The sequence below is a fragment of the Mobula birostris genome, chromosome 12 (assembly GCF_030028105.1).
Source record: "Mobula birostris isolate sMobBir1 chromosome 12, sMobBir1.hap1, whole genome shotgun sequence".
NCBI classification, from domain to species: domain Eukaryota; kingdom Metazoa; phylum Chordata; class Chondrichthyes; order Myliobatiformes; family Myliobatidae; genus Mobula; species Mobula birostris.
Window position 1 is genome coordinate 73,992,272 of NC_092381.1, and position 25,991 is coordinate 74,018,262.

The 25,991-nt window shown below is 37.6% G+C and overlaps 1 protein-coding gene across 2 annotated transcripts in view; it reads left to right on the plus strand.

The window, feature by feature from the left end:
• The window catches only part of kif14 (kinesin family member 14), a 116,153-nt gene extending 90,994 nt beyond the window's left edge, over window positions 1-25,159 (plus strand). The window contains exons 23-30 of one of the 2 annotated variants that reach the window (XM_072274142.1): window positions 2,721-2,812; window positions 6,852-7,076; window positions 7,240-7,424; window positions 8,958-9,116; window positions 13,109-13,231; window positions 15,765-15,839; window positions 21,193-21,331; window positions 22,669-25,159. In XM_072274142.1, the coding sequence (XP_072130243.1) occupies window positions 2,721-2,812; window positions 6,852-7,076; window positions 7,240-7,424; window positions 8,958-9,116; window positions 13,109-13,231; window positions 15,765-15,839; window positions 21,193-21,331; window positions 22,669-23,063 (1,393 nt within the window). In that variant the 3' untranslated portion in view covers window positions 23,064-25,159. The remainder of the gene's footprint in view (window positions 1-2,720; window positions 2,813-6,851; window positions 7,077-7,239; window positions 7,425-8,957; window positions 9,117-13,108; window positions 13,232-15,764; window positions 15,840-21,192; window positions 21,332-22,668) is intronic. The other variant, XM_072274143.1, reaches the window with a different exon arrangement.
• Window positions 25,160-25,991: the final 832 nt, after the last annotated feature.

Sequence of the window (25,991 nt, forward strand, 5' to 3'; positions counted from 1 at the left end):
AGTGAATCTCTGGATATCTAATCTTGAGGAACGTAGTAATGTGCCATATAAAACAACAACATTGTAAAGTTTGGTATGGAGAACAAGAAAGTAACTGAAAGAAGAGCAAGTTGTGAAATGTGAAGAATTTCCTTTGTTAACTTCTAGTGTTTGTTGGAAATGAACTTTTCTCTTTTCTAGCCATTCGGCTGTATTCCCATGAAGCAACTATGGAATGATCGAAGCTGCCTTTTTGAAGGAATTCAACTTTTCTTACAGTTGGCACTTAATATTTATAACCATTTACTGCCAGCAATTTAGATACCTGCATTGTTTGTGACAGTGAGAAATCATTAGAAAATACCATATTTCCTAGATGATCTTTTTGCTCTATTATCCATTTTTCTGAGATACCTCCATTTCTTTAACAGCAGAATTTGTCTATCTATGATTTCTCTGGGAAGGTGGTGGTAGGCCACCACCTTGAACCAATGCTAGGAAAGGAGTTCCACAATTTGGACAAGTGGCAGTCTAAGCACAGCAATATGTTTCCAAATCGATTGTCCCTTTCCTTCTCATTGGCACAGATCTTGATTTTGGGAGCTGCTGAAAGAGTAGCAATCACAATGTATTTTTTTGCCAAACACAGAAGCCTTTGGTCAGGGGATGAACGCTTTGGATGGTGGACAAGGTGCCAGACATGCTTTGTCCTGGATGGTACCGAGGATTTTCAGTAGTTTAGGAGTTGTACCCAGCTAAGTTAAAAGGATTTCATCATGCTCCTGACTTGTGCCTTGTAAATGATAGAAAAACTTTGACTATTGGGAGACAAGTTACTTGCCGCAAGATGTTCAGTTTTTGACCCTTTGTTTGGAGCTTCCATGTCATTCTAACATTTTCTGAATGTTTGCTGCTTTGTTTGACCAAGGAAACAAAATCCTTTTTGAGATGTTGAGAAATTTTTGATAATTTTCCGAGTATTCCTACATTTAGTGCTACAAAAAATGGCATACTTTGTTTATCTCATTCCATTTGTTTTCTTGAAGTTGATTGCTACATTTGCTAAAATTAATAGAGTCAAACAAACTTTAGGGAATGCTTTGCAATGCTTGATGTCATTAAATGTTATTTTTTCTAAATAATGAAAATGTCATTATAAAACTGAAATATTTACATTGGTTATAGAGTCATAGAAAACTATAGCACAGAAACAGCCCTTCAGCCCACCATGTTCATGCCAAACTATTATTTTGCTGAGACCCATTGACCTGCACCTGGACCATAGCCATCCATTACCCTCCCATCTATGTACTGTACCTATACGAATTTCTCTTAAATGTTGAAATCAAACTCACATCCATCACATCTGCTGGCAGCTCACTCCACGCTCTCACCACCCTCTGAATGAAGATTTTCCCCTTAAACATTTCACCTTTCAAACTTAACACAACTGTGCAAATATAAATAAATAGCAATAAATAATGAGAGCATGAAATAACAAGATAGAGTCCTTAAAGTGAGATAATTGGTTTGTGTGAATATCTCAAAAGTTGAGTGTAATTATCCTCTATTTTTTCAAAAGCCTGATGGTTGAGGCTTTGAACCTGATGGTGTGAGTCCTAAGGCACTGGTACCTTCCTGATGGTAGCAGCGAGAAAGAGCATGGCCTGGGTGGTGAGGGTCTTTTATGTCAGATGCTGCTTTTCTACAACAGTGTTTAATGTACATGTTCTCAATGGTTGGGAGGGCTTTACCCATGATGTACAACATCCACCACCTATTCTAGGATTTTCCGCTCAAAGGCATTGGTGTACCCATACTAGGCCTTAATGCAGCCAGTCAATACGCTTTCCACTACACATCTACAGAAGTTTGTCGAGGTTTTTGATGACATGCTGAACCTCTGAAGACTTCTAAGGAAGTAGAGGTGCTGTCTTTGCAATTACCTTTATATGATGGGTCCAGGACAGGTCCTCTGAGATAGTGACACCCAAGAATTTAAAACTACTGACCCCCTATACCTCTGGTCCTCTGATGAGTACTGGCTTATGGACCTCTGGTTTCCCTCTCCTGAAGTCTGCAATTAGGTCCTTGGTCTTGCTAACATTGAGAGGTTATTGTTATGACACTACTCAGCCAAATTATCAATCTCCCTCCTGTATGCTGATTCATCACCACAACAGTGTGTCATTGGCAAACTTGAATATGATGTTGGAGCTAAACTTAGCCACACAGTCATAGGTGTAAAGTGAGTAGAATAGGGGGCTAAGCAGATATGTGTTGATAGAGATTGTGGAGGAGATATTTTTGCCAATCCAAACTGACTCGGGTCGGCAAGTGAGGAAATCCAGGATCAAATTGCACAAGGGGGTATTGAGGAACCGGGTCTTGGAATTTACTGATTAGTTTTGAGGGGATGGTGGTATTAAATGCTGAGTTGTAATCAATAAAGGATTCTGATATATGCATCTTTGCTGTCCAGATGTTCCAGAGTAGTGTGAAGAGCCAATGAGATGGCATTTGCTGATCAAATCTCCCCTCATTCTCCTATGCTTTAGGGAATAAAGTCCTAAAGTCTTGGTACTAGCTATAATTTGTGCTCCTTAAGTAATAGTTTCTAACATTCAGTTCTGTGTTTGTGTGCACTTGTACTGAAAAGAGGTTCATAGAATTTTTATTCTGTTGCTAATGTGGCAATATGAAGTATTTTATCTCACCGTACTTTCTATTTTTCTGCTTAGAAGTAGAAGTTTTTTCAAAAGCAAACAAATGACTGGATGTTTAGCAGGAATCCAAGCACTTGCAACTCAAAATATGCAGTCTGCACATACAGGTATTTTTCGGTATTTTGTATGTTCACTGAATGCTGTTTAATTATCTTAAGTGCGACTTTTCACTTTTGTCGTTGTTAAGGCTTATTTTGTCTATTTACTTTGGAAAATGATTTGTTTACCAAGCTTTCCCATCCAGCCCTCTTGTCTTGATTTAGTATTTGACTGCTGGAGTGCTGATGTGTTCAGTTCAATGTACATTGATTAGACTCAGTAAGAACCTGAGGGGTTCACATAAGAGACACTTGTATGTGAACTCAGCAGATGTATGTGAGGTCCCAAGTAAACTCTTTCAGCTGTATCCCCTAAAGAAAAGAACAATGTGTAAGATAGTGGATTCAGGGAGGGATACACTGGAACACATTGATATTGGGGGGGCAGGGGGGTGATAGAATCCCCAAGACCTGATGAGGTTTTTCACAGGATGCTATGGATTGCAAGAGAGAAGATAGCTGGGACCCTGATGGAGATGTTTGCATCTTTGTTATCCACAGTTGAGGAAAATGAAAACTAATGCTATTCATTTATTTAGGAAGAGCAGCTGGGATAAGCCAGGTAACTACTGACTGAAGCACTTTATGTCAGTGAAATACCTGGAGAAAATTAGAATAGAAAGGACTTGTGCACATTTGGAAAGGCAGGGCTATCAGAAATAGACAGCACAGCTTTATATGTGGGAAATCCAGTCTCACTAATTTGTTTTTTTTGAGGAGGTAACTCAGAAGATTGATGAGGGCAGGGAGTTGTCTACAAGGACTATACTAAGGCATTTGACATGGTTTCACAGGGTACACTAGTCCATTTGGCCATCCATTTTTATAGTTAATGGGGGTGAAAAATCTTGTTGATTTAAAATGGAAAAAAAGGAGGTTAATTGGACACAGAGCATCTTTTATTTGAAAATTCTTAGATCACTTTTGTTTAATCATCTCAGGTTTGTTAAACCAGTTTTATTCACTGGAGATCTCTTTCTGCAAGGTCTGGGTTTCAAAACGTTAACACTGTCTACAGTTCCTTTCATCGCTGGTAAATTCATTTTTATCAAAGAAGAATGGAATTAGCTTATTTCTATTTCCACTAATTCTTAACCAGATTGATGACTTCCACTAATAAAAGCCCAGAACTACCTGGAAGTGGAGTGTTTGTCTTTAAATAAGAGCAGGATAGTTATCTTTACTGTCCTAGCCAATCTACAATCAGTGGCTACTTTATTAGGTACAGGAGTGGAACCTATTGTGGCCCATCCAGTTCAAGGTTTGACATGTTTTCCATTCAGAGATGCTCTTTTGCATACCACTGTTGCAATGCATGGTTGCTTATGTTAATGTCACCTTCCCATCAGCTTGAATCAGTCTTGTCATTGTCCTCTGACCTCTCTCATAAATAAGGTGTTTTTACCTACAGAATTGCCTCTCATTGGAATTTTATTTGTTTGTTCTTCACACTCTAAACTTTTGAGACTGTTGTGCATTAAAATCCAGGAGATCAGCAGTTTCTGAGATACTCAAACCACCCTGTTTGGCACCAACAATTATCCACAGTCATAGTCACTAAGGTCACATTTCTTCCCCATTCTGATGTTTGGTCTGAACAACAATTGGACCTTTTGACCATGTGTGCATGCTTTCATTAATTGAGTTGCTGCCACATAATTGGCTGATTAGATATTTGCATTAATAACCTGGTGCTTCTAATAAAATTGGCACTGAATGTATATCCTTAAAACAACAAATAAAATAAGTAACACAAGCAATTCTGTAGATGCTGGAATTCCAGAGTAACACATAGAAAATGATTGAGGAACTCAGCCATGCAGGTATTAACTATGGAAAGGAACATCAACATTCTGAGACCCTTCATCAGACTGGAAAGGATGGGGGAAGGAGCTAGAATAAGAAGGTGGGGGTGGAGAGGGAGTACAAGTTAGAAGTTGATGGATGAAGCCTGGTGGGGGAGGTAGGGATGAAGTAAGCTGGGTGGTGATAGGTGGAAAAGGTAAAGGGCTGGAGAAGAAGGAATTTGATAGGAGAGGAGAGTGGACCATGAAAGAAAGGGAAGGAAAAGGGACACCAGAGGGAGGAGACAGGCAGGTGAGAAGAGGGGAACCAGAGTGGGGAATGGAGGAAGAGGGAAGGGGGAGGAGCGGGGTAATTTCTGGAAGTTAAAGCAATTGATGTTCATGTCATCAAGTTGGAGGCTACCCAGATGGAATATGAGGTATTACTCCTCCAACCTGAGTGTGGCCTCATTGTGGCAATAGAGTGGCATGTCAGAATGGGAATAGGAATTATAATTAAAATGGTTGGCCACCAGCAAATCCTGCTTTTTGCAAATGGAGTGAAGGTGCTTGGCAGAGTAGTCCCTCAATCTACATCAGATCTCACCAATGTTGAGGAGACCACTTTAGAAGCACTGGATGCAGTAGACGATCCCAACAGATTTGCAAGTGAAATATGGCCTAACCTGGAGGGACTGTTTGGGGCCCTGAATGGAGGTGCGGGAAGAGGTGAATGGGCAAGTATAGTACTTCTTCGGCTTAAGCAGGGAATAAGTGCCAGGAAGGTCAAATGGTCAAGAGAGTCACCTTGAAAGTGATCCCTGTGGAAAGACGAGAGTGGGGGAGAGGTAAAGATGCATTTGGTGAAGATGGCAGAAGTTGTGGAGAATGCTGTGCTGGATGTGGAGGCTCATGGGTGGTAGGTGAGGACAAGGGGAACTCTTTCCCTGTTAAGGAAGATGGGATGAGTGTGGATGTCCAGGAAAAGCAGGAGATGCGGGTGAGGGCAGCATGAATGGTGGAGGAAGAACCCCGTTCTTTGAAAGAAGACATCTCTCAAATAAAATAAGTTACCTGATCATCATCGCATGTTTGTGATTTGTGTATTATGACAGTTCTGTATGTGCTTTAATGTTATGTATCAGCACTAACTGCTTTACATAAGAAATAGGAGCAGGAGTAGGTCATCTGGCCCGTCGAGCCTGCTCTGCCATTCAATGAGATCATGGCTTATCTGGCCATGGACTCATCTCCACCTACCTGCCTTTCCCCCATAACCAGCAATTTCCCTACTATGCAAAAATCTATTCAACCTTGTCTTAATTATATTTACTGAGGTAGTCTCCACTGCTTCATTGAGTAGTGATTTCCACTTTAAAACAGTTGTTTTGTTATGGACATGATGAAGCGACTATTGTGTTTCCTTTCTATAGAAACTGAAAATCTGATTATCTACTATTTAGCCAGGATATATTTGCTTTAAAAAAAATATTAGTTCACAGAAAGGAAATGTTTAACTGAGTACTATATATACAGCCTTACACCTATAAAATACAGAACTTCTGATACATAATCTGTTTTCTTGTGTATGTAGTGAATTTGTCTGATTTGTCAACTTGTTTTAGTACAGCGTAGTTAGGATTTGATTTGAAATATTTATTTCTGAACAATTGCAAATTTTCATCTGAAACTGATAAAGCAAAATTATGGGGAATTTTTCTCTAGTCATCTAAAAATGGTGTTTTGCTTTGAGTTTGTGCTTGAAAGAAAATTCTTCAGTTTGTTCTCACCGTGGCAACATCACAGATGCCACATTTATTGTTCTGTTACTTGTGTTGTTGAGCTTGAGACAATAATAGCTCTTCTGCGGTAAGATGACGGAGACAAAGGGTCTAGGCTGAGTTAGAATTTATACAGCAGGTAGTCATTTTACCTGCTCTTGTATGTTTATAGAATCTGGAAATGCTGGTGTTACAAGATAGATAAACCTGAAAGAGAAGCTTCCTCAATTACCCTTCTCCACACTGTCCATGCCACAATTGCTTTCTTGTAGGTTTTCCCAAAATGGTTTGTTTCTTTTCTTGTAGTGGACATGATGTGTAATGATCGATCTGAACAGAACAAGTAATACCTAGATTTTGATGACTCATTTTAAGTGCATTGTTTTCACTTTGTGTACCAGTTTTCATTTTATTTACTATCACCGGCTAAGCTGGAATTCAGTTATTCAAGTATTTTCACAGATTCTTTCCATCTGAAAACAGAGTTACTGAATTTGTCTCAAAGTATTTGCCCCATGGGCTCCGAGTCAACATTACCTGTCGTTTGTAAGGAAATTTTGAGTGCAGCTGTTGACTTTCTGGGAAGAAGTCAGGTATCACAAGAAAACATCCCTGACAGACTCGTTACTGACCTCATCGCTGTTCATAAGGAAACAATGGAAATTTCACATACCTATGAAAAGCTAGATGAAGGAAGTCAAGAAAACAGTAAGTCTACAACTTTACTGTTCATTTTACTTTAGAAAAATACATTTTCAGTAATAAATTGAAGGACACTTGAAGTAATTTTTTGTTACTTGTGTTTAATTGACGTGCATAACTCAGTTACTATCTTGCTTTAAATAACTTTTTTTTTTACATTTCTACACAGTGTTCAACAGTAATCAAACTATGCAGTCTTGCTGCATCAGAACTACATCAAATTTTGAAAGGGTGACAATTCTAGTGAAGCTTTGGACAGACACTACCCCACAAGACCCTTGCTTTGGAATGATTGAAGATGAACTGCTTGGGGAAGTTAAAACATTGGGGCAAAATTTACAACTGTTATTACAGGTATGCAAATGAACATTTGAGTACAAAAGAAAATAAAAGTATATACAGCAGGTAAAATAAAGATGGAGAATTTATTTTTAAAAAATGGTTTGCATTATTATTAATATCCTTATCTTCAGAATCAGTAAATATGATCTAGTATGTACAGATTTTAAATGTTATTATGATTTGGTTTTAGATTCAAGTAAATTGCATAAGGACATCTGGTTGACAATGTGCGTAGAAAGCAATGGAATGCTGCCAATGTAGAGAGAAAATGAAAATAAATACAAAACGGACAAGAGGAGGTATATATTAGTTGCAAAGAGGAGGGTCACAAATAGGGTAGGGGAAGATCTGATGTTTCTGGCTAATCAAAGCATAATTGTATTAACTTCCTTAGCAACACACACAAAATGTTGGAGGAATTCAGCAGGTCAGGCAGCATCTGTGAAAATGAATAGACAGTTGACAGTTGAGGCTGCGACCCTTCATCAGGACTGAAAAGGAAGGGAGGAGATATCAGAATAATAAAGTGCAGGGAGGGGAAGGAGGACAAGCTAGAAGGTGATAGGTGAAGCCAGGTAGGTGGGAAAGGTAAAGGACTGAAGAAGTAAGAATCTGATAGGAGAGGAGAGTGGACCATGGGAGAAAGGGAAAAAGGACGGGCACCAGAGGGAGGTGATGGGTAGGTGAGGAGAAGGGGTAAGAGTCCAGAGTGGGGAATAGAAAAATAGAGAAAGAGGAGAGGAAAAGGAGAAATTGATGTTCGTGCCATCAGGTAAGAGGCTACCGAGACCAATTATCAGGTGTTGCTCCTCTACCCCAGGAGTGGCCACATTGTGGCAGAAAAGGAGGCCATGGACCCACATGTGGGAAGAGGAATGTGAAATACAAATTGAAATGCTTGGTCACTGGGAAATTCTGCTTTTTGCAGATGGAGCAGAGGTGCTTGACAAAGCAGTCCCCCAATTAACTTCATTAAACAGGGTTTGTAGGTTTAATTCCAAGAAAAACTTCCAAGATTGAAACTTCAGCTAATCAAAAGAATTCATTTCCCCAATTTGAACAAATTAAACAGTATGTTTTGGAACATTTTTATTTTTTATCGTAAGTATACTATAAATCTCTGAATTTCCAAATACTGTGTAAAGTAAAATGAGTACTGTAAAATAATTTGGAAAAGCTTCATTGACTTATCATATATGTTCAACATATTTTCAACAACCTTATCCTGTACCAGACATGAAATGAACCCGATGGAAATCTCTGTCAGGGCAGTAACTAAATGCTTGTGCTTTTCTTTGCAGAAACTGATTAATAGGTAGTTGTATATTTGACAGCTTCAATTTTTAGTTTGAATTACAGCTTACCTTTTATTATGAAGTCAAAATTTTAATTTGCTTTTTGTTTGGAAGCACCAGCAAATTTTTGCTCCAACAACTTATCCAACACAGAGTTCTGAAAGCTGGAGAAGGAGTTGTTAGGTCCTACTAAAATTACTTACATATAATTAAAGCAATATCAAGTTGATGTCTGTTTGTGTGTTTCCAGGGCTGTGATTCAGATATTTCCTCTATGGTGGTGGAAGCTCGGAACAAAATAAGCCAAACAATTAAAAGACTTGTAAAGCACATAGGTCACTTGGCAGCCTGCATGGGCATGGAGCTGCATTTTGACGAAGAGAACATGGATGATTCACATAGTTACAGGGTACTGTTCTTCACTGATTTTTAAAAAGAATCTCTCCAAAATTGAAAGTTCAACTAATCAAATGAATTCATTTCCGCAATTTTAACAAATTGTATGTTTTGGGAACATTTTTATTTATGTGGCACTGTATCACCCAAAAATATATATTTAAATCTCAGAGTTTCCAAATATAAAGTAAAATGATTAAAATAATCTGGAATGTTCATCAGAAAGTTTGCCAGCTCCACTTCAGCCTGGGGGATAGTCAACTCTGTATTTCCCTTGATCTTCAGCAGAAAGTGCCAGTTTATTGGCAATGAATAAAGCTGGAAAAGAACAGTTTAAAAATTAGCTCGGTGCTTAATTGTGTGTAGATGTTCCCTTGCAGAAACTGCAAGTCTTAGATACCAATTTAACGTCTGTTTATAGTGAAACAAATTGAATCATTTATTTGATAACTACGCTTACTTTCACCTTTGCTTCCAGTAACAGTCACAGTATTACAATTAAGTGTGGCCCATTGCAATGGTATAAGTAGCACAGTCTTTCTCTTCATGATTCTCTCCCCTTTCTTATAAAGGAAGTGGATTAACTTCCACATGCTTCTCCACAAGTTGATCCATGTTTCTCATCATTTACAATATAGTTTTTCCTTTGCATCTTTCACATCTTTCACTCTGCCCACTTGATCCTAACTCTATCTTCACTCCTGCACTATACATATGCAGCTCACTTTTCTGATGATCCAGTTATATTTCAAACCATTTCAGCCATCATTGTTGTTTTACCTACCTCAAATAACCTGCCTCTTCAACTGCTTCCTCACGTTGTCCATCATCCTTGTATATATCTTCTTCTCCTGGGCTCTCATTCAAAACAAACACTGTGGAAGTGCCCTGAGAAGTTCAGTGGTTGGTAGAGAGAGAATGGAGTAGAAAGTCATGAGGGGAACAAACTCTTCTGATTGCTCAAAAGAAAGTAGGGTCGGTAGAGGGAGGGGAGACATGTCTTCTCATTGAAACTGGCAGATATTACAAAAAACACTTTCCCATAAAACCAGAGAAAATGCAGTAACAATCCTTTTACCCCTTCCCTTAAGACTCCGTCGACTCCTAAGGGAAGTAGTGATTCACTCAGACTTTGTCCAATCTTACCTGTTTCATTCTGTGTTCACAATGTGCCTCCACTACATCAGAGAAACTAAATTCCCACTCAGACTCGGGCTACCTGCACCATTTTAACAAGGTGCAACATAACTTTAAGAAATAACACTTCATCTTCCATCTGGACATATTTGTAGCCTTCCACACTAGATATTGAATTCTATAACCTAAAGTAATGCACTCTCTCTCTCACACTCTCTCCAAATTGGCCTGTTCTGCTGTAGGGTATCTATCGATGATATTAACTCAGTTTTTTCTTCTCTGCTAACACTACCTACAGCTCATCATTTTGAATTTGCTGTTCCTTTGTTTCCATTCTATATCTCTGCCTTCAATAATTTACAACAAAAAGAATTGATTTATTGTTAATGTCCATGACAATTCTGGCCTTATTTCATCAGAAATATTGTCTGGGTCATCAGAAATGCCAGGGCTGATGTATGGTGCAAGAGTGCAGTAAGAGTTAAGATTGAGAAGGCAGAGTGAAACATGCAAAAAATACATTTTTTGTTGATTTTCATTTACTGCTGGAAATTATTTTCTTTTCCTAATAAATCAGTTGGGATCTGTGTAGAGAGGAAAAAATGGGTTGTAGCTTCATCACCTTCTGTTATAAACTGAAAAATTGGTTATCTGAAATCATTGAATATAGTGTTAAGTTCTGAAAGCTGTAGCCTGTGTAGAAAGAAAATCCCGTTCTTTATGCAGGCCTTCATTGGAACAACACACAGGTCTGAGTATGAGGGGTATAGTGAATGAAATTGACAGGTAAGCAGAAACTTGGGATCAATCAACAATTGGAAGGTGTTCTGCAAAGAAATTATCCAAGCAGTCCTTGTACTTCCAGTTTTTTTGTACTTTCATATATTAATAATGTGCTCTCCTCTATAATGGAGAAACTAAATGCAGGATTTTAGCAACGTTTTCTATCTGTCAGTTTGGCAATTTTATAATTTGCTCTTCTGTTTACATTCATCTTTCCCTATTTGTATCTCAGGACAGATCAACCATAGTTGATGAGCGTTGACAGCCCTCTCTCAAGATTATATATCTGTATCTCTCCAATCCCGCCAACACTACCACTGTCACCCTTTCCTGTGACTTACAACATGTTTGTTTTCAAACATTTCCTAGTTCTGTTGGAATATTTCTCTTTTCACGGATGTTGCCCTGGAAGTCCTTCAGGCTAGGTTCATTAACTGCAGTCAAAAAGCAGTGACAGATGGAAGAAGATTAGTTTATGTTTAAAACAACAAAATAAAATTGTTATCACAGGAGAATAGAGTGTTCATTAACTTCCTTGATATAGAACATAGGGCCTGATTTTTACATTTGTATACCTCAAAGTGTGATGGTACTGTATTGGGTTCCCTGTCCACAAAGCCCTAAACTCAAAAGAAGATTTTAAGCCCTATCTGATATAGATATCTATGGGTTCCCTCACTATAAGGAGGTTATATTGTAACCACCTACTCTTCAAGGACTAGCTTACTTTCCTGTTTAGCCTCTGTGGCAATGTTTAGCTGCCGATACCCACTGCTTGAACGGTGGGACGCCTCCCTGCAAAGGAAGAGGTGCTTCTAGTTAACAAAGTAGTTTAAACACAGTTATTTTAGTTCTAATGATATACATTTAAATTGTAAATAGGTCTTAACGTATGTGTAACACTCAGTGGATTTCTAATTTATAAAAGATTTCTGAGTTACAAAAGATCTACAAACTACAAAGGATTATCAAACACAGATACAATTCTTCTGAACTGTAAGAACATACTAACGAGCTGCAGACAAATGAGTCGTCCATCATAGAAACTGAATGTTGAGGAATGAATTCTAGTTCTTCTTTCTATAATCCCATCTCTCTGTCACTCTCCTTGTCATTCCTAACAATCCTCAATGCATCTGATATTTATATTATTTTCTAATAAATGACATCATCTGCATATAATGTTTTACAGATACCTTTCCTGAGGGAAAGTAACTCTCAATGGTCTTAAAAGCTTCTGGTGAAAGAGATCCCAAACATTTACAATTAATGCTGTGAGGGCCAACCCTCTAAGTACACAAATGTCTCAACTTGTTACCGAGTTTGATGTACTAAGTAACATTATTCCATTGTCTTGCCTTTGGCTAATGCAGAAAAGAAGTCTTCTGGTCACTTCACTTTGCAAACCAGACCTCTGAGCAGCCAGCCACCTGTTGTGGGCTGGCAACCCTGTGCTTTGTAACACTGTTTGCAATGTTGTGCATGCAATTTCAAACTGATTGCTGTTTGCAATTTACATTAAAAACTGGAAACTAGTTCTTGTTTACAGCAAAAAATTGAGCAAAGAATACTTGATACACCATGCAATAGGCCCATTCCTCCCTTCAAGCTGCACCACTCAGCAAACCCAAAGTTAACCTGAACCTAATTTTGGGACAATTTACAAAGACCAATTAACCTATCAACCAGTATGTCTTTGGACTGTGGGAGCAAACTGGAGCACCTGGAGGAAATCCACACGGATATGGAGAGAATATACAAACTCCTTGCAGACAGAGGCTGGATTGCCAACGACTCTGACCCTTTGGAAAAGTCATGCTATTGTGCTAGAAGGCTGAGTTTAGCAATAAGTGTCTTGGATCCTGGGAAGTGAATATCTATCACAGTAGTTCAATTGTGTTAGATTTTGCTTTGTTTCTATCCTATAGCCAAATGAGATCACTGAAATTTCAGTTGTGAGAAGAGAAACATGTACAAATATACCTCCTAAGTTCAAGAGAAGTTTCTTTAACATGTTTCCTAGAAAGTCTAGGCTTAGTTTAAGTGATCATGATCAAGTTAATTCTGTATTATGCTTGTCTTCAGAGAAATATTTTGGCCAGTTTTTATGAGGGGGGATTCTCTGGAATGGAGAGTCTTCTGAATGTTGGCCTAAAAGGAATAAAAGAACATCAGAAGCTTTTGCAAAAAGAGTCGCCTGATGTGGAGGTAATATGACCTTTCTTTTTATTAATAAACACCACCATTTGGCATAGCCCAAAAGATAGTGTTTGAATTACAAATGCATAATTTAACGTGAATATTGAAATTTGATTATTGAAACTTTGCTTTCATGTCAATGAATGATTAATCATCAATCCATTAAAATATGGTTATCTCTGTTTCTGTTCATAATATTGGTTTGTATTAGATGCTAAGAACTTGGTCTGAAAATTAATGTGTGAAGTCCAAATACTGAATCAGAAAACTTTATGAAATTTTAAATCATTAGCCAATCACCCATGGCAACTTTATAAGTTGCCAAGTTATCCTGTCTAGCATACCAATATTATAAAAAGAAACTTTGCATTCAAGTACAATATTTTAACAAACGTTTTTTTCACAAATCATTCTACAGAATCTTTCATACCATTATTAAGCAGAAATGTGTCCTAATGTGCAAACATAATGTCAAGCTTAAGATGAAACAAGAAGCATGTTTCATTTTAATCTAGACACTCGAGTGCTTTTATGTTGTCTATAAAATTTTGAATGTATGCTAAAATGAAATTAGTTGGTTAATGTTTATCTGCTTTGTAATTTTACATTTTTCCCATAAACTTCTGCTCTAAAGTATAGTAAAAGAAGACTTTTGGTTTATACCTCTGAAACACAGATGTAAACTTTTTGAATAGTTATTGTTGTCACCCAACAGAATAGCTCTGAGGTTAATTAAAGAAGTGTGCGTATGATAAGTAGCATCACTGGTAGCTAGAATCAGTACATGTCCTTTCTCCTGCACTTTTCTGGTTGCATAGCAACATAGATCTTTTTATTTTTGTAAATATAAGATACCATGTGGGTTATTGTATGTTGATGGGGATAAATGTAAGATGATTAGCACTTGGATGTTTATTTAAGTGCTGTAATGCTACAATGTTGCCTTATGACATCAATCTCAGCAATGAGGGTTTTGATTCATCAATTGAGATATCCAGTTAATCGCAGAATGCCACTCGTTAAAGGTGACAAACAACAGCTTTTAGTAAAATGTTATCAACGTTTAAGGACCATTCACAGTCTCCCTAACACTCTCCTGAATCTCCATTAATATGTTTTTTTTTAAATTCACATCCTTACATCCTTATTTTGTGGCTGATTCCTTGTTTCCGACAGTTACATTAGTTCCTATATTGTTGGCCGATTCCATGTATTCTTTCACCTTTGTGTTCTCTCATCTTTGCTCTTGAATCAAGAGCAGAAGACTTAGAAGCATAAATCAAACAACTGGTTTAAGTTATTCACAAATTAATCTGCTTGTATCACACCAAGTATTACTGAACCCTCCTGTGCTTTGTTGCAAGACTATTCTTAAATATTAACTGAATTTTCTCTGACTGTCTCTTTAACCCTTGAGCCTGAGTGCAATACCATTTAGGTTGAGTTCATATTTCAGTTGCTTCTTGATTGGTTCCTGACAATCCTCAAGCTAACTTCTTCAGAGTTACCTCCTATCTTCAGTTATGTGCACACAAATTTATATGCTGGAAGGATTTCCCTCCTGCTTTCACTTTCCTTCGAGGCCCCATGCCAGCTACATTGTTAACTATTTATCATCATCTGACATTTGTATCCCTCTCTCTTTGAAATCTTATATTCTTATTCAGACCTACCTCATAGAACAAACCCATGACCTCTCTGCTATTGTATCCTTCTTGCTTATCTACAAGCTCTTCTCTCATCTCTGAGAACGTGCTACTTTTAGGTCTGCATCTATCTACAGTATATGGCAGTTCAATTTGAACAGCTCTTTATCCTTGGACCGGCACCAAATTGAAGTATCAGAATGCATCCTCAGTGATCATGCCGTACTCTGTCTGTCTGCTCCTTTTAGGGTTTGCCTGAAATCTTTGGGATAATAAGATAGACCATGATTGTACAGCAATAAGAAGCTGGAGGAACTCGGTGAATCAGGCAGCATCTGTAGAGGGAGATGGACAGTCAATGTATTGGGTCGAGACCCTTCATTTGGCTTGATGAAGGGTGCTCCACTATCTTGTATATTGATCCAGATTTGAGTCAAGTCTTGTGTCTCCTTGATTGTCCAGTGTCACCTTTCCAATGTTGCCAACCTTGTTTCTTCCCTTAAGCAATCTAGTCGCGCCATGCTTTTTGAATATTCTCTATAGGTGCACAGATTCCCACAGCTACTTTGACTGCATTATTTCCTCCTTGCTTCATCTGCAGTTTCCATTTCATTCTCTTGGTTTCTCCAGCTTCATAGCATCTGTTTTTCCCTTTTTCTTTCCTGTGGCGTCCCTTCATCATGATTAAATAAAAATTGGCATGTAATTGTGCTCATTAGTTTGGGGGAGATTCAGGTATCATTACTAGAGGATAGCCTAAGTCTCACTTAAAATAGCTTTAACACAAGTTTAACAGTTTCTGAAAAGTAAATCAAGACTTAGTGGTTCACGTAGAATGGATTTGGGTTGATTCAGCACATTTACAGCTGTAAAGCATAATCACCTTGTTTTAACAGGCACTTGAGCAACTGAAGAAGAGGAGTATGGCATTGTCTGTTTCAATCCAGAACTATCTCATGGAACTTAAAAAGGTGGGGCGATTTGTTTATCAGCGCCATTCAGATTAATTGTTCTCTTTTTAGTAGTTTGATCCTAGAATAACTGATGTGATTGGATACCCCCATTTATTTTCAGTGGAGGGGGTGATCTTAGGTTTATAAAATTACTTTACTTTATTGTCGCCAAACAATTGATACGCGAGCGTATAATCATCACAGCAATATTTGATTCTGTGCTTCGCGCTCCCTGGATTACAAATCGATAGTAAATATTAAAAATTTGATATTAATTATGAAGGGCATTGATAGAACAACTAGTCAGAATCATTTTTTTTCTAGAGCAGGTGAGTCAAAATCTAGAGAGCACAGGTTTATGGCAAAAAGTGAGCATTTTAAAGTCAGTACAGAAATAGGCCCTTTGGCCCAACTGGCCTATGCCGACCATAGCATTCTCCCTGCTAATCCCAGTTGCTCATGTTTGACCCATAACTCTCCAAGTCCTTCCCCTCCATGTACTTATCCCAATTCCTCTTTAATATTGCAACTGTACCCACCTTGACCACTTCCTCTGGCAGCTCCTTCCAGGTACTCGCTACCATCTGTAAAGAAGTTCCTTCTCAGGTCTCTTAAATCTCTCTCCTCTTATCTTGTATCTGCGCCCTTTAGTTTTGGACTCCCCAATCTTGAAGAAAAGATTGTGACTGTCCACTTTATTGATACTTGTCATGCTTTTATAAACTTATACAAGGTTATCTCTCATTCTTCTGCACTCTGTGGAATAGAAATCCAGTGTAGCCAACCTCTCCCTATAACTCAAGCCCTCTAGTCCAGGCAGCATTCTCAGCTTGACATTATCTTTCCAAACCTGTACACAATACTACACGAGTTGCCTAATCAATGACTTATAGAACTGCATCAAACTGCCGCTACTCCTAAATGCGACACCCTGACTGATGATGATGTTGTTGTTGTTGTTGTTCCTCTTTGTGTCCTGTGGCACACCAGGCAGTAGCTTTGCCATTTCTCTAGCATTTGTCTGTTTTTTTATGAGGCCGAGTTGCTAGCTCAATGCTCAACCCAGCATGGATGGAAAGCGTGCACGGAGCCAGCTGGATTTGAACCAAGGACCACTCGCCTCGAAGTCCAGTATGGATGCCACTACATCACCCGCCAGCTGACTGATGAAGGATAGCATGCTAAACACCTTCACCACAATGTGGACCGTGCACTTGTACTCCCAGATCTCTTTGTTCCACAACCCTTCTCAATGCCCTGCCATTCACTGTATAGGTCTTACTCTGGTTAGACTGCCCAAACCACATCTCCTCACACATACCTAAATTGGAATAATTTGTCATTCCTCAGCCCTTCTCCCTAACTGATCATGATCTCTTTGCAATTCATTGTAATCTGCTTCACTATCAACAAGACTCCCTAATTTAGTATTATCAGGAAACTTGCTGATCATACCATAGCCAAATCATTTAGAAAAATAATGAATAACAGAGGTCCCAACACTGATCGCTGGGGCATCCCACCGTCACAGGCCTCAAGTCAGAAAATAGACCTTCAATCATCGACCTCTGCTTCCAATCATTGAGTCAATTGTGAATCTATCTTGCTAGCTCCCTCTGAATCCCATGAAACCTAACCTTCCAAATTAGCATATTCAGGACTTTGTTCAAAGGCCTTACTATAGTCCAAATAGACAACACCTAATGCCCTACCTTCATCTATTCTCTCTTCAAAAAAACCTCCTAAAGATTCATCAGGCATAACCTCCCATGCACAAAACCATGCTGACTATTCTTGATCAGGTCTTGACTATCCAAGTGATAGTAGATCTTGTCCCGCCAGACTCCTTCCAGTTATCTCCCTACAACTCAAATCAGTTAAAGAAGATATGAGGGGTAGGTTTGTCATAGAGTGGTGAATATTTGTAGCCAGCTGCCAGATGAAGTTCTGGACACAGATATTTTAAAAAGCATTTGGACAAGCACTTGCTTAGAAAAGCTGTAGAGGAAAAGGGGCCTAATGAGGGAAAATGGGATTAGTGTTGATAATCATCATGTTTTGGTATGGTCAAGGTGGACTGAAAGGGCCTGTTTCTTGCTGTAAGTTTCTCTGATTGCTCAGTTATAATTGATTTATTTACACACACCCATTTGTGGAGTTGTTAATTTACACTTGTACAAGTGTGTTGACTAAAACTTTTAATCAATAATCATTGCATTATAAAACAACTGGATAAAGTGAAGCTACGTTAAATGCTTATTGCTGCTTTGAAACATCTCAATCCCCAGTTTACATGCTAACATTTCATAATGGTTTAAAATTACCATTCCAGAATGTTCCACCTCTTACTATGGTTTTACATAGGATAACTTCACAACAAATTTCAGGAAAACAATGATTTGAATATCATATGTTAGTTTGTAAGCAGCACATTAGAAGAAACATTAATGTACCAATACAGTAGTTTCATGTCTCAGTTTTGTTGCTTCTGTATTCTATCAAATTTTGACATTTATAGTTTTTTTCCCCAAATCTTTGCCGCTTTCTGGCCTCTTTTAAGAGCAAGTGTAAGAGGTATCTCTGGAGCTATTGTGAAAGGACAAAATTAAAATTATCTATATTATTTAAGATAGTTATTCGATACAATATAGTAGATTTTGAAATGGTCTCACTATTTTAAAATCACAGGGAAGTGAGAGGAAGATAGAAAAAATATGAAAACATGATGATTAAGCTCCTCTCGGGCTTCAAACCGGGTACAGGTATCGATTGTAACCAACATTTCGATGACAAACTTGCACTCTATTGAAATAAAACTAGAGGAAAAGTATTTTAACAAAGATGAAGATCTTGCTCTAAGTAAGAACTGGAATTTGATTATTCAAAAAAAGGTGGAAGAGCAGAAACCTGATTAGATGAGGACTAACCAACCAGGAGGGACAGAATATAGGGGTATAAATACCACTGGACTAGACGTGCCCAAGCATTATCCCTGAAGAAGATGGCAGAGTTTGTCATTGAAACTTCGGTTATAATCAATACCTATATCCCCGGCTTGAACCCTGAGAAGAGTTTATTCGTGATATACACTTGGAAAACACTAGATCCTTTTTCATGTAACTATGAAAACCACTCCTTTCTCATTATGCAGTCATAACAAGATTTAAGTGTTCAGTCAGGTTGTTGTGGAGAACTCTGAAGACTTATCTATAAGGGCAGTATAGATTGTATGGTCTACTTAAACTTCAGTGAGGCTTTTGACAAAGTCCCACTTAGAAGGCAGATCTAAAAGATTGCTCATGGATATGAATTGTCCTTAGGATCCGGGGCAACTTGGCAAATTAGATCCAAGATTGGCTTGATAATAAAGGTGATGGTGGTGAGTTGCTTTGGTGATTGGAAGATTGTGAACAGTGGTGTACCACAAGATCCGTGGCTGGGACCCTGACTATAATGAGTTGATAATTTAGATATGAATATTGGATGAATGATTAGTGTGCTTGTAAATGACAGAAAAATCACTAGTGTTGTTGTACATAATGTGAAAATAGTTTTGGGTCCATAGACAATAGGACCATAAGACACAGGAGCAGAATTAGGCTATTCAGCCCATTGAGTCTGCTCCGTATTCCATCATGGCTGATCCCAAATTCCACTCAACCCCATGTAATTAATGCATTTTGTCAGGGGAACTTTCCACACTTGTTTGACAGAATGGGAATGCTGAAAGGAAAGAATAACTTTCAAGATTTTGAAAAGTCGGTATTTAAGACCCAGTTCTGTGAAGGCACTCAGTTTATTGTTTTAAATATTGAGGCATTTGTGTCGTGTGTTTCCATTGCTGTATAGTGTTAAAGTGCAAATGTTCAATTGGCTTTTTCCAACTTAAAAATTTTAAAGCATTATCTAGGTTTAAAATGGAAATGTATTCTTTAATATCTAACTACAAACTGGGATTTTCACAAAGAATCCACTAACTGGGGGACAAAACCATGACTACCGTGATCTGAGGTATTTTCATTTCCATGCTAAATCATATAGAGCTATCATGATTTGCAACTTTAAAAAAGTTACATTAAGAGCTATATTAATGAAAATTAAACCTCCCACTTCCATTACAACATAATCAGAATTAATTGATATTATTTTATGAATAGCATTCCCAAACTCTAATGTACTTCTTGAACCTATCTGTATGTTCACACTCAGTTGCTACAAATTATGTGCTCAATGGTAATCTTATCTGTAAAAGGCAGGTTCTGTTATCTCTCACACCACATTCTCTTTTCTGATTAAGCACAAACAATTCATAGATTAAGCCTGTATGGACAACAGAAAATCTGCAAGTTTCATTGAATTAGTAGAAGGGTTAGTGATGAAGCTGTTTAATAAATTGCTTGTTAAAGTCCCTTTCATTCCTTCCTTTCTGTGAATTGACTCGATAATTTGTCATCTACTGACGGTTTACTGAGGGGATGCAAATTTTATTGTTGCTGCGGTAAGCATGTTGATGCTTGGTTGTTATGTTCCAGTTAAACTTGACTTTTGGTAACACGCAGCACATTCAGTTTAAATGGAAGCTGAATGTTTATTCAGCCAGGACGTTTGAGATTGAAAGTCTCAGACGCAACTGGAGAATGAGCAGCAGAAAATCTATGTGGTTTTGCAAACAGAAAATATTTTATTTTAGACATCCCTGTTTGAATATACAACAGAAAGTGGTTCCTTCATTGAACAAAAGGAGTCTACAGGTCACTTGTTATGTCTTGTGATTTATTGAAATGAGCAGAGAAAAGCTGGGAAGTATCTCTCTCGCATGGCCAACTCTTTGTTACCTATTCCCACAAAGGAGACTGTCATGCTGAAATATTTGGTTAGCAGACAAACGAGAATGTGATTTTTCAGTGGTTATGAAAGACTATTTTGACTAATTCAAAGGAGCTTCTTTAAAAATTCATTGTTCTGTTTATTTTGGCTGCTTCTTTTCATGCTGGCTTGTATTGATGCTTGGCCTGTAAGTATAATGAAATTGTATATTCTTAAGTGTATCTTTGGGTCACTCAATATAGGGTTATGCAGGAAGAATTTGTATTAATTTTATGGCAATACCCCGGTTTTCTATTTACTTTATAGCTTATGTTTCAAAAGGTCCTGTTCCTAGAGATTTAAAACAGTGTTGTGATTGGAAACCAAGCTGTGCTGATAGACATCCTGATAGATATCCTTTATCAAGTCCACCTATCATTTATATCACACCATCTCTAGCAATACTTAGTGTATGTACATACTAGACTGGCATTGGGAAATTTAATGACTTTGTCTTAGACGCTCATACCTTTTCATTTTTGATTTCAAAATAATTTTGTGGCAGAAGATGGGTGCTCAAATCCAAGAAAACATGACCTGTTGTATGGACTCGCTCAAGACCCTGTTCACCGTTGCTGCTGTAATGGTGAAGCTTAATGAAAGTTCACACAGTTTATACCAGCTGACGACTTTGGTGCTGAGAGGTAAGATATTTAACATTTACTTGGGTATTCTAATTCTAGAGAAATCTATCCAGAATATTAAGGTATAGTTCTGCTAGGAATTTCAAGCATATATTTATCCTCAGTTTCAAAGTTTATTTGCATTTTTTCCTTGTAATTACAATGCTTAACATGTAGCTTTTTGAATTTGCAAATGCATTCTTCTCTTCTTGGCTCCCTTACGTGTAAACATAATGCTGGAGTAGAACGTTTATCAAATTCAAGCTCAATTCTGAAGCAAAGGCTTGGGGAGTATGAATTCCAGATATTTTTACCTATTTTGAATGCAGCAATAATTGAAAGATTTTTTTATGATCTGGGATGTTTTTTCATTATCCATTGCAATGAATCACATTTAAATTTGATGGTTTTATCATGGGACAGACAAAGTGTTCAGTTGATTCTAAAATATTCTGACAACTGAAATGGAGACAATTATTCCAGCCTTATTACAGTTATGTCTGTGGGTGACCCACATTCAAATAAAGCAAATGCAAAAACATAGGCTTTTTTACAAGTATCTGGTATAGGGTATGAGTGGGGGCGGGTGGAAATTATGTAGTTTTCAATCTGAAGTATTAATTTTTTTGATACTTCAGGTTTTACCATTTTCTTTTGTGTTCATGACCAAAACAAATTCAGTTTCAGGAACTGTGATCTTCGTTTTGTGAATGGTCAGAATTAAATTCTCCCTTGGACATGCTATAGTGATAACAAGAGACCTATATTAAAAATTCTGCCTCATTTTTCCAATTCCTTTGGTTGATAGATAATACCATGCTTTCAAATGGTATGCATGTAGACTAAAACTAGCCTGTTGTTCTTTACATGCTGTACAATATTTGGGTCACAGAAAACGTGCATAAAAATAAACAAGTTTTGTACATGATTTTAAATGACAAGCTTGAAAGAAAGTAAGAGGCATTGACTATCATGATTTAGTGTTGGTGGATGATGTGAATTTTCAGTTTATTCATGGAATTTGGATTCTTAAAAAGAACTGAAGTTAAGTTAATTTGCCTATAAAATTAGATCTGTTAAATCAAGTAGAATTCATAATCTGGTGTTAAGACAAAGTCACTTACTCTTATTTTGTTAAACCATTTTTGTTCAAATCTATCATATCAGTTACCTGGGTATGTTTGACTCTGTTTTCTTCGTATTTTTCCACTTACCTGGCCTAGATACCATAGATATTTGACTCCTGTTCTTCTTTTCAGTTTGGGGTGGGAAAACAGTACATAAGATAAAATACAAATTCTTCTATTTTAACACTGTTAGCATTGAATTTTTATGTCATTGTTGGTGAACTCTTGCAGGTGACAGTGTGGCCAATGATCAGCTGAAAAAATTCATAGACGTGGTTTGTTCATCAGTAAAGCAAGTGGCTGATAAATTTGGGAGGCTCTGGTCTTCCTCACGCCATGAGAAGAGTGCATCCTCTGTCAGAGAAAGTAAACCTGACAAAGATTCTCAGTTAGCGCTAAGTGAAATAGAGCTGGCTGCCTGCTCTTTCCTTGATTTAATTGAATATCTTCAAGATGAAGAGAGACACCCAAGTTGCTCTGATAACAATGAAAAGAACGAAGGGAAGATCAAGACTTCCACAGATGTTAACTCTGCTAGGTGGTGTGGTAGAGGTGTTAAGAAAGTTGTATACACACTCCAAGGAACAACTTCAGCTTCAGAAAAATCAAGTGCACAATGGGTTTGAAAGATCGCCAACCTGAACTTCATCAAATCTTTAATATCATAAGCAATAAAATGATTGTTTCATTGCACTTCATTTATGGTTTACAATCTACAGAATCTCCTGTACATTCTTAATATTAGAAATGCAGCAGATATATATATTGTTGCTATTTATTACTGAACTGATTGAATTTTTGTAAACTTTTGGTACTGAAAATACACCCTTTTGCCTTGTATAAAATGCATTTTCCTTCCACTCTTCCCTCAAGGGTTGGTACCATATTTCACAAAAAAATGGTTGAATAATATTTTCCTTTTGTGTATGTTTTTTTAAAGTTGATAAAAACAACAGCAAGTGAACTGGGCTAATATCTTTCTGGGTATTCAGCTACCAAGCCTGCCCTCAGTACTTTCCTTGGTAGTATAGATAGAGTGTTAACCTGTTGTGTTCTGATCTGAAGACAAAGAGTTGCACCATCAGACCCTGCCTGGGTCAGTACCTTGATGGTTTAGCCCTAAATTTGCCACACGATCACAAGGCTTTTGAAAGGAAAAACTTCTGTGATCCAGGCCTGAGAAGTCATACTTCTATTTCAGATGTTTTGTATTTTACTGCCTGGAGATTAATGATCCCAGCTGATAACCATTTAAATTGCAATTCTAGTTAAAAACTGGCTACAGAGGTTCTCCCAAGTGAAAATAAACAGAATCCATCTAAGAATAAATGGTACAAGGAAAGAACATATTATATGAGCTGAATTATACTGCAATGTTTCTCAGCTACTTCAATAATGTAGGTTAGGTTATTATCTGATTCTTCCACGAAAGTGAGTTTGCTGTTTTAGAGAAAAGCACAAAATGTATGTATGCAATAATATCTAAAAATAATGATGAACATAGTCATCTTCCTCAGACCATATTACACGTTCCTGTTTTGTTCTTTAAGCACAAGTTGTAATAATTGAGGTGCAAGGGGTTTGCACATTGATCTTTCACTTCAGATGAATATAATGGGATGAAAAAGTATCTCTATTGTTGCAGAGGTAATGTGTGTAGTGGCTTTGACGGTCTCAAAAGTGCCTATTGTTTTCAAATTCTCAAATAAGTTGTTGGAATGGTTAATTTAACAACTAGTAATATTTGAATATAGTTTGGTGGATGGGTGCTACTGTGTTCTGTGTCAAACTACATCATTCAAGGGTACTTTACTATGCAGCTGACAGCTTGGGGATCCTTACAATAGTTAAAATGTTTCTGGATAAATCTTTCCAGCATACTTTACTCATTTGTGAATGGCCTAGCAGTTATACTTAAAATATTTTTTTTTGTCGTCCAAGAAGAGTAGAGTATGTTAGAATTAAAGCCGATGAATTTCAGCTTGGCTCAGAAAATTGCTTTGTTTGTTTTGGTAGGGATTATTTTCTCTGAATGTATAAAAAAATCTGAATCGTTACACTGATATGCCATTCCTTGTATTTCAAAAATCAAGGTTGACTGTACGGACTTGAAATTGTAAAATCAAAGGGATAAATAGCACTTGTATTAGAGTTATTACAGCATTAAAGACAATGTAATTTATTTGCACCACCACTCACACTTGTTGACTTTGCTGATCTGCAGTCAAAAGTGCCTTGCTTCTTCATGATCACGTAAATGCAGGGAAAACCTTTCAGGTTTTTAAATAAAGTAATGCTTACTTCTAAAGCAGAGACTCCATAGAATCTTTTAATTAAGTAAATGTTATCAATTTCGAAGCTGTGTTGGAAACTTTATGACAATGGTAGGTTAATGTTTTATCTGTAGTACTGCAGGTGGTAGATTAATATTTTATCTGTCTCATAGAATGTCACTCATTTATTTCACTTGAAGTTACATAAACAGGACTTTCCATAAGGTTAGGAGCTGAATTAGGGTATTCACCCCATCGAGTCTGCTCGGCCTTTTCATCATGACTGATTTATTATCCCTCTCAACCCCATTCTCCTGCCTTCTCCCTGTAATCTTTGATACCTTGACCAATTAAGGACCTGTCAACCTCCACTTTAAGTGTACCCAATGAATTGGCCTCCACATCTGTTTGTGGTAACGAATTCCACAGATTCACTACCCTCTGAAATTCATCCTCATCTTTGTACGAAATGGAAGTTCCTCTATTCTGAGGCTGTGCCCTCTGGTTCCAGACTCCCCCACAACAGGAAACATCCTTTCCACATCTACTCTATCTAGGCCTTTCAATATTAGATGGGTTTCAATGAGGTCTCTCCTCATGTTTCTAAACTCCAGCGAGTATAGGCTCAGAGCCATCAAACACTCTTCATACTCTTCCTCTGGACGATCTCCAATGCCAGCACATCTTTTCTTAGATAAGAGGCTTAAAAACTGCTCACAATACCCCAAGTACAGTCTGATCAATGCCTTATGAAGCCTCACCATTATATTCTTGCTTTTATATTCTAGCCCTCTTGAAATGAATGTTAACATTGCATTTGCCTTCCCTACCACCAACTCAAACTGCAAGTTAACCTTTAGGAAATCTTGCACAAGAACTCCCAAGTCCCTTTGCACCTCCGACTTTTTAAATTTTCTCCCCATTTAGAAAATAGTCTATGCCTTTATTCCTTCTACTAAGTGCTTGACAATACACTTCCCTGCACTATATTTCACTTCCATCTTTTTGGCCATTCTCCCAATCTGACTCCCTGCTTCCTCAATGCTACCTGCCCATCCACCTATCTTCATATTGTCTGAAAATTTGGTCAATAAGCCATCAATTTCCTCATCCAAATCATTGACATAACATGAAAAGGAGCATTCCCAACACCAACCTTTGCGAAACACCACTAGTCACTGACATCCAACCAGTAAAGGCCCCCTTGATTCCCACTCTTTGCCTCCTACTAGTCAGCCAATCTTGTTTCCATGCTAGTATCTCTCCTGCAAAACCATGGGC